This window comes from Mycothermus thermophilus (assembly GCF_041956435.1).
Source record: "Mycothermus thermophilus strain CBS 625.91 unplaced genomic scaffold VTJ04scaffold_7, whole genome shotgun sequence".
Classification (NCBI taxonomy): domain Eukaryota; kingdom Fungi; phylum Ascomycota; class Sordariomycetes; order Sordariales; family Chaetomiaceae; genus Mycothermus; species Mycothermus thermophilus.
Genome location: NW_027191433.1, coordinates 1,529,969 through 1,538,625, shown reverse-complemented (window position 1 = coordinate 1,538,625; position 8,657 = coordinate 1,529,969). Strand labels below are relative to the sequence as shown.

At 59.1% G+C, this 8,657-nt stretch overlaps 3 protein-coding genes across 3 annotated transcripts; 1 reads left to right on the top strand and 2 right to left on the bottom strand.

Annotated features, from left to right (window-relative positions):
• Positions 1–322: 322 nt before the first annotated feature.
• On the bottom strand, positions 323–1,953 carry VTJ04DRAFT_10116 (uncharacterized protein; the record flags this gene model as incomplete). Its single annotated transcript, XM_069357821.1, has 3 exons — positions 323–852; positions 923–1,422; positions 1,538–1,953. 3 exons carry the CDS (start codon positions 1,951–1,953, stop codon positions 323–325), a joined length of 1,446 nt encoding a protein of 481 aa, XP_069214851.1.
• Positions 1,954–3,816: 1,863 nt separating this feature from the next.
• VTJ04DRAFT_10115 (uncharacterized protein) lies at positions 3,817–6,331 on the bottom strand (the record flags this gene model as incomplete). The annotated part of the gene is made up of 3 exons (XM_069357820.1): positions 3,817–3,925; positions 3,990–5,475; positions 5,536–6,331. 3 exons carry the CDS (start codon positions 6,329–6,331, stop codon positions 3,817–3,819), a joined length of 2,391 nt encoding a protein of 796 aa, XP_069214850.1.
• A 787-nt stretch (positions 6,332–7,118) lies between these two features.
• VTJ04DRAFT_10114 (uncharacterized protein) lies at positions 7,119–8,433 on the top strand (the record flags this gene model as incomplete). Its single annotated transcript, XM_069357819.1, has 2 exons — positions 7,119–8,337; positions 8,396–8,433. The coding sequence occupies 2 exons, from the start codon at positions 7,119–7,121 to the stop codon at positions 8,431–8,433; spliced, it is 1,257 nt and encodes a 418-aa protein (XP_069214849.1).
• Between the last annotated feature and the right edge of the window lie 224 nt (positions 8,434–8,657).

Below are 8,657 nucleotides of genomic sequence, written 5' to 3'. Positions count from 1 at the left end.
GGGGGGGGGGCGAGCCTGCGTCACGAGGGAGAGAGGGATCAACATGGCTTGTTCCCTGACGTGTTGGGGTTCGCATGAAGAGGGCTTACTTCCCTCCTACCGGTGTATGAGCGGACCGAAGCAGATGAAACGGAGGGAGGGTGGGGGATGAAGGTGGGGGAAAAGTCAACCCGTGATGACGTCCACCGGTAGCACACCATGGCCAACTGGTCCGTCTTTCGGAGGAGGGGAGGGATAAGCAAATCCAAGACATGCCGCCCCCTTTCGTCGAACCGCAATAATGCTCATCAATCAGGCCATGCGTCATATGTCACTCTCTCACTCACCCAAGCCCAAACACGCCGGACCCAATGATGGGCACTATCCAATGAATCTCGGGCCTCGAGGTGAACCCGAACCAAAACAACCCGCCGGTAATGAGCGGCGCGCTGAAGATTACGGGGGGCAGCTGATCCTCGGGCTCGTCGCGGGCCACACCCGTCTTCTGCCGGCGGCGCTCGACGAGCCGGTGGCGGAAGTTTGTCCAGAACGGCGTGCTCAGGCAGGCCACCACCATGGCGACCCCGAGGCCCATGAAGGTCAGCCCGATCTGCCAGAGGTTGAAGCCGTAGTTGGTGCTGAAAATGAGCGGGAACGCGCCGAAGAAGAGGTACAGCAGGCCGAGCAGGATGGCCGTGTAGATGTTGAGAATCAGCGCCATGTACTCGAACACGAGGATCTGGAAGGGCCGGAGGAGCGAGTAGGCCACCGTCTTGCCCACGGAGCGGGTGGTCTTTTCGATGGGCGCGCGCCACCGGTCGTCGCCGGTGGTTTTGCGGAGCATTTCGGCTTTTCGTTTGAGGAGGACGGGGTCTGGGGGGAACGGTCAGTTTGGGGATTATTGTCGAGAGAGACGTGAGAAGGAAAAGAAAGAAAAACTCACGATATGTCTCGGGCACAAACAGCGCGATGCTAACCAGCAACGCGCCCGCCCATATCAGCAAGACATAATGCGTCCACCGCCACTGCGTATACATATTAATCAACCCGCCCACTAACGGACCCGTCGCCGGCCCCACGAACGGCGCCAGGGCAAAGATGGCCATGGGCGCCAGCATCGTGTCGCGCGTGAACATGTCGCCCACGGTGCCGCCCGATACCGACAAAAACGCGCTGCCCGAGCAGCCCTGGAAGAAGCGCGCCACGATCATGGTCTCGATGTTGCGCGCCACGGCCGACGGGATGAGCCAAATGATGAAGCCGGCAAAGGAGCAGAGGTAGATGGGCCGGCGGCCGTAGAACTCGGCCAGCGGCGACCAGAAGGGCCCCAGGGCGATGCCCAGGACGAACGTCGAGAGTCCGAGCGTCGCGACCAGGCGCGTGGTCTCGAACTCAGCGTTCATTTGCGCGTAGGTTGCTGTGTAGGAGGCGGAGGCGTTGGTTCTGTTGCGTCGTTTGAGTTAGCCGGTGAGGATTGTTTACTCCCCCTTTTTAACCAGTCTGCCCTCCCAACCTTCCCCAATTACCCGTAATCATCACGGACCCAAGGCTAACTTACACAGTAAATGATCCCACGCTGGTAATAAACACAATCAACCACTTCCTCCACAACGGCATGCTCCTAGGACACATCGGATCAGCATCCCCTCCGTCCCAGCCGACCTCGAACGGGTCTCTCTCGGGCTGGCCGCCGTGCTCAACCTCGTCTGCCGTCGCCTCTTCTGCTGCGGGATGGTTGTACGGCGCAATTATGCTCCGGCCAGTCGTGTCCGATTCAACGTCGTCGTCGACACCGAAACCGTTGGTGGTGCGTTCGCCATGGAGCGGGGATAGGTCGACTTGCGTGGTGGAAGGGGAGGTGAGGTGAGAGTGGTGTGGGTTGGTTTGTTTGATATGTTTTAGGTCGTTCTTTTCCAAGTCCCGTTCGACGCCTTGGACTTCTGTCTCGGAGCTCGGTTTGGACGGAGCAGTCATGTTGGAGTAATGGACCGTTTCTATGTCGGAGGCGTCTTGGTCAAGGACTGGATTGTTGGTAGGGGGTGGACTGGGTCCATGACCTCCTGATGAGGGTTTCTCGTCCATGGTCTCAAGACTCCCGTGGCTCTCACGTTCCTTCTCGTGACTGGAAGTCTTGTTCGGTGGTGAGAAGCTGTTATGTGAGGCAGTAGGCTCTATGAGGACCGCAGGATATCCTGGCCACAAAGGGTGGCGGCGTTTGAGGATCGAGGTTGGCCGTCTAAGTGTGATGGTTGCTCGTCAAGACTCGAGTCATCCCGAGTAACCGTCCCTGGGATGACAATATCTAAACAAGATCCAGGCCGTCGACGATCTACGTCGACGATTTACCGCACAAAGCGAGGCATGGGAATTCTTAAGGGCACCAACACATGGCGGGTCCAGATCCCATGACGTTTATAAACATCCCAGTTGGTACCCCAGTTCATCTTTTGAAGATCAGATGGAGTTCGGATATACGATCCAAGGTCCGCTTTCGCGATTTCAAACCGCTTTCAAATCCAACAGCAAAAACTCGCTGGGGGGGCCCTCCACCTCCTGCTTCGGACGAGCCATGCGCGCTCTGGACCCGGCAATGTTACCCGGGGGATGGCCACTAACCCACTTAGTTCGTGGCCGGCACGCTCCCGGATCCACGGCCGGGCCGAGAGAGCAAAGCCGATGATATAGGTAACTAACAGTATCAACCTGACTCATTTCTTAGTCTTCGGGCAGATCTACTTGAGAGATTGACATAAACAACTGCAATGAATAAAGGGCGAAGTTATCCTTCGTATCTCATCTCTTAGTTCATCATCTAGTATCTCCGAGAATCATCAGCGCGAGAAGGCGAGGACAGAGGTCCTGGAAGGCCCTGCAAGGAAACCCGAGCGAACCATGGACCAACATCCTGGAGGGTTGCACGGCCGATGGGGCGTCAAACGGCGGGGGAGGGATTTCCCGCGGTGCATGGCTAACGGTTGGGCGGTGTTGGGGTTCAAACAATGACGAAAGCGGGCACCTGGGGATGTTGATTACGGAGTCATCCAAGAAAAATCGAAAATCGTGAAGCTGCAGACTCAGTGATGCAACACTGGGCAGAGGTGGCAACACCCTGGCATACGGTGTACAGTATCGGTATGTGAGTGCGATTGTGCTATATCAAAGAGACTCGGACAAATCTTCCCAAAAACCAACAATCCCAAAGCCTGCTAGTATGCTGCGTATGTTGCGACTCCTCCCTACACAATGGCGGACTCGCACATGTGCTTTTGTGCATCTGAAGTCTGCATCTGCAACAGCGGCAAGCAGCCAACCTCGCCTCGCCTCGCTCGCCTTCCGGTCTCCCGGTACAGGGTGGCTCGGGGATAAGGGCAAATCGCCGAGTTTAAGGCGACGGTTGATGTTATTGTTGTGGTTGTTGTTTTGCGATAAAAGAGCTCTCAACGCGAGCAGCCGAGAAACCCTGTCTCAGAAGCCTATCCGTGCATGGCAACCAGTTCGAACAAAAGCATCGGGATGATGAGTCTACGAGTATGACACAGGGGCTGGGAGAACACCGACACATTTTTGGTTATGTTATTCATGACAAATTGGTCTAATAAGTACGTAAGTAGGAAACATGGTACGAAATGCAAGAAAGCCAACCCAATGCCGCCTCCCAATTGGTGGCAGTCATACGTATGTCCCTTGACCCCCCCCCTCCCCCCCCCCCCATGTATATCCCACATAGATCTAGTCCGACATTCATCGTGCCGAACATTCAGATACCACAGAACCCAAATCATTGAACGCCAAAACGCCTGCAGAAAGACCACCCAAATGCCAGGACCTGATATAACCTCACTCCGAGAATTCCGGGATCTCGGACAGGTCGCAGTTAAAGCTTCTCTCGTATGCCTTGGCCGGCAAGACCCCAGCCTCGAGCCCCTTTTTGTAGCTCCATTGCGGCCTGTTGAAAATCGTCAGTAAATGAAAAACAAGAAACCAGATCAGCAAGCAAAAGGATTACTCACGCATCCTCCGTGTCCCAAACCCAATAAAACCATCCCCAGCTCTTCTCAAAACTTGACATCTGCGCCTCCGCAAACATCCTCAAAAACTGCTTGTACTCGCTACTCCAGCTGCTCGCCGGCGCGTTTGGCCCGTCGCAGCTGCACGAATTGTCCTGCTTCGGACACCTGGGCGTCGTGACCTCGCTGGCACTGCTGTGCTCGCCGGGGCTCTTCATCCGGTACGTCCCCGTCCACCGGTTGCCCCAGCCCACGTTGGTCAGGTGCTTGGCGCAGTCCGAGTCCGCCTGCGACCACTCCGCGACCAGCGTCGGCCCGAAGCCGGTGCTGCGGTCCAGGCTCTCGAGCGTCTGGCGCGTCCAGTCCTCGCAGGCGTAGCGCACCTTGGCGGTGCGGTTGAGCACGATGAGGTCGGCGTTGAAGATGAGGTAGTGGTGGATGTCGAGCGCCGACTTGCCGTCTAGGTGCGTCAGGTCGCCCTGCCAGTTGTCAAGCCCGCGAAACCCGTCGCCAAAAACGATGATGGCGTCTTTCACTCCATTGCGCCGCACCAGCGCGTGCGCGTCCGAGATCCACTGCAGCACCGCCCCGTTGTCGAGGTACGTCATGCGCGGCTCGTTGGCCAGCCCGTAGTGGCTGATGATGTTGCGGTACCGCGGCTGCGCGAAGAACTTGGACAGGCGGTCGTGCACGTCGAGCGAGCGCTGCCGGTTGAGCTCGCCGTTGGTGCCGTTAAGCCAGCCGATCTCGCCCAGCCGCCCGCTGTGGTTCCAGCCGTTTTGGCTCCCCGGGAGCGCGTGCAGGTCCAGGTTGACGCGCAGGCCGTATTTGCGGCACCATTCGATCCCGCGGAGGAGGTAGCGCCACGAGGTGCGGAAGAGGTACGGGTCGTCGTCGTAGGTCTGGACGGCCCAGTACGAAAAGGGGATGCGCACGTGGTCCAGCCCGGCGTCGCGGATCTCGCGGAACGTTTGCTCCGTCACAAAGGTTGCATAGTGACGCTCCAGCACTTCGGCGCAGCGTGAGCCGAGGTGCCGGCAGAGAGTGTATTCGTCGATGATTCCCAGACGAGAGTCGTAGTTGAAGAGCGACGGAGTGATGAAGGGCTCGAGAGACAGCCATCCTCCGACGTTGACGCCGCGCGCGGGTTTGGTGGCGTAGTCGCCCCAGGGCTTGTCCAGCGGCGGGACGTGCTCGTTCGCTTGGGCAGAGTCGTCCCAGTCGGTGAAGAGGCCCATGACAGGCAGATCTCCTACCATCTCGTCGGTGTAGGTCAGGTTGAAGTCGGCCGTGTCCCGCCACTCAAAGGGGTTCAGCCACGCTGGCGCACCCGAGGGTATGCTGTCCCTGGATATCCCCTCCAGATTTGACCTGCTGCTGCCGCCACCGCTGCCCTTGCTGTCATTCGACTCTCCTGCTTTGGGAATGACCGTCGCGCCGATGATGACCACGATGATCCCCAACACCGTGCACACGCCAATCATAATCCCTACTCCCGTCAGCACTCAACTCCGTCCCACCACCAGCTGGACCTCACCAGGGTACTTACACAGCTTCTTCCTCTGTTTATACCACGGCACCTTTCCGCCTTTCCACCCACCACTCTTCTCCCTCGAGACACTATCCGACGGAGCGGACGGATCACTCCCCGTCCAACCACCCCTCAACCCTCTCCCTCCTCCTCCGGCCCCAACATAGCCATACCCTTCCTCCAACACCGGCCCACTAACCACCCTCCTCCTGGGCATCTGCTCCTTCCCATGCGGCTGAAGATACCTCGTCGGGGAGACATCCACAACCTCATACCCCGGATCCACCACCCGCTCAGCGCGTCTCTTCCGCTCCCTCCTGGCCTCCCTTTCCCGCTCTGCCTCCGCTCTTAACCTCTCACGTTCCCTCTTCCGCTCTCTTTCCCTCTCCCTCGCAGCGCTCCTCTCCCTCGCCGCACTCCTCTCCCTCCCACCCCTCCTCGCATCGCGTGCATTCGCTTGATTCAACCTCGCCAGCGCGGCCGCCGACAGCGGGGCACCCTCATCCTCCTGCTGTGACTGTCGTCGGTTCGCCGAAACGCTCGGTCGCCGTTCCCCCCTCTGCCGGCGACGTTGGCGGCGGTAGGCCTCGGCGGAGTCCTCGGACGCGGAAGAGTCGTTGTCGGATCCGGAGGGGTCGTGCGCGGGGACGGAGGTGTGTCGGTACCCCCGCTGGTCGCGGTCGCCTGAGACGGGAGGGCGGGAGCGCGAGCGAGAATTGGTCGGCGGTGGCCGAGAAGGGCGGCGGCGGGATTGGGATTGCGAGCGGGAGTGGGAGCGTTGGTGGTGTCGGGTTTGGGAGGGTGAGCGGGGCATGGTGGCGGTTGGTTGATGATAATGGTGGTTGGAATGTGTAGGGTTGGTTGGGTGTCCCGCGGTGTCGCGTGGTGGTTTGGTTAGTTGGGCTCAGTTAGGAATGCATGTTTCAGGAGGAATTCTGCGGTGAAGATTGTGGGTTGAACGGTCAGAAGTTCAAAGTCTGCATGTGTGAAGTTGGTTGTTAAAGATTTCGATCAGCCTTACGATCGTAGGCCGAGCTAGTTAACAAGCAGCTAGCCGCCACGATGGTTCAGCTGGCTCCGCTCCCGATGCAAGAAAGTAAAGAATGCCCAATGTTGACCGGGCAACGGATCTGCTGGACGGTGCCAAGACCGGGTGTTTGGCTTGACAGACGTCATCACTGTCGTGGAACTCGGCAGTTTGATCCAAACCCCATCGATCTGTCCTACGCTGCACCGCTTCACCTTGATGCCAACCAAAAACGCCACAAACTTGGCCCTGGAAACTCCCATGTCCATTCATTCTAGGGTACGGACTAACTAACTGCCCCTGGAATCGTCGACTTTGAGGGGCCGCTGTGTCACAAGACCACAACAAAGAACACAAGTGAACTCTAGGCCAAGCCGAGCGACAGGGGGAGCTTGGCGGTCCCCAATGCCGGACCCCTCAAAGCCGCCGCAAGCCGACGGCAGCTTAACCCGGCCAAACACTGGCCTTTGACCTCCGCTTGTTCACTGTCAGAGGACAATGCTGCTTGTTGTCCTCGTAAATTCTCCCCATCCGCCCTGATGAAAGGACAGCGGCGACGACATTCTTGCCAACCATGACCAGACCATCATCATTGCGCGCGTTCTCGAGGGCATTGGCCCCGATTGGGGGTCCGTCATCGACCTCCTCTTCACGACGCCTCCTCTGTGCCGCCTCGTCCTCCGCCCTCCTCCTCCTCCCTCCTCACCGCCGTACCTACTCAACCCATCCTCCAAACGCAAAACTCAACCTCCCAACCGATTACTCCACGACTCCCCTCCTCGCGCACTCGACCCAAATCGCCCTCAGCAACCCCGAGCTCCCGCCGGCGGTCCGCAACGGCACCACCAAGCGCATGAACCTCTTCCAAGCCGTCAACGACGCCCTCTCCATCGCGCTGGCCGAGGACGAAACCGTGCTCGTCTTTGGCGAAGACGTAGCCTTTGGCGGCGTCTTCCGCTGCACGGGCAAGCTCGCGGAAACCTACGGCGGCGACCGCGTCTTCAACACCCCGCTGACCGAGCAGGGCATCCTGGGATTCGCCATCGGCGCCGCCGCCCAGGGCATGCGCCCCGTCGCCGAGATCCAGTTCGCCGACTACGTCTACCCGGCCTTCGACCAGCTGGTCAACGAAGCGGCCAAGTTCCGCTACCGTGACGGCGCGTGCGGCCGCAGCGCCGGCGGCCTGACGGTGCGCATGCCCTGCGGCGGCGTCGGGCATGGCGCGCTGTACCATTCCCAGTCGCCCGAGAGCTTGTTTACGCACATCCCCGGGCTGCGGGTGATCATGCCGCGGTCGCCGCTACAGGCCAAGGGGTTGTTGTTGGCGGCGATACGGAGCAACGACCCCTGCGTGGTCATGGAGCCTAAGATTTTGTACCGCGCGGCGGTGGAACAGGTGCCCACGGGGGCGTACACGCTGCCGCTGTCCAAGGCGGAGGTGCTCAAGGAGGGTAAAGACGTGACGGTCATTTCGTACGGCCAGCCGCTGTACAAGTGCGAAGCGGCGCTGAGGCAGGCAGAGAAGGACTTTGGGGTTTCGGTGGAGCTGATCGACCTGCGGACCATCTACCCGTGGGATCGCGAGACGGTGTTCAAGAGCGTGCGCAAGACGGGCCGCTGCTTGGTGGTGCACGAGGCCATGGTGAATGCGGGCGTCGGGGCGGAGGTGGCGGCGGCTATCCAGGAGGATCCGGACACATTCGTCCGCCTGGAGGCGCCGGTGGCCCGGGTGGCCGGGTTCAGCATCCACACGCCATTGATGTATGAGGCGTTCAACCTGCCGGATGTTGCAAGTAAGTAGCCCCAGGACTGTTCAAAGTGTTTGGTGAGATGAGATGCTGACGTTCCCAGGAATCTACGACAACATCCGAAAGGTGCTAGAGTATTGAGCTGTGGGTTAGACTACGAGTAGTAGAGTTGGAGGTCTGGCTGGAGTGAGTGGTAGACTACGACGAGAGGCGCCAGGTTGTTGGGTATGCTCTGGCAAGGAGTTGGCGGCAAAGAGAATACGGCGCACGGCATGTCTATGTGTGCGTTTTGCACCTATGTTTTTCCACCTACACTAGATACCTGAATACTATACTCATATGTGCCTTTTCTGAGCTTAGCTATG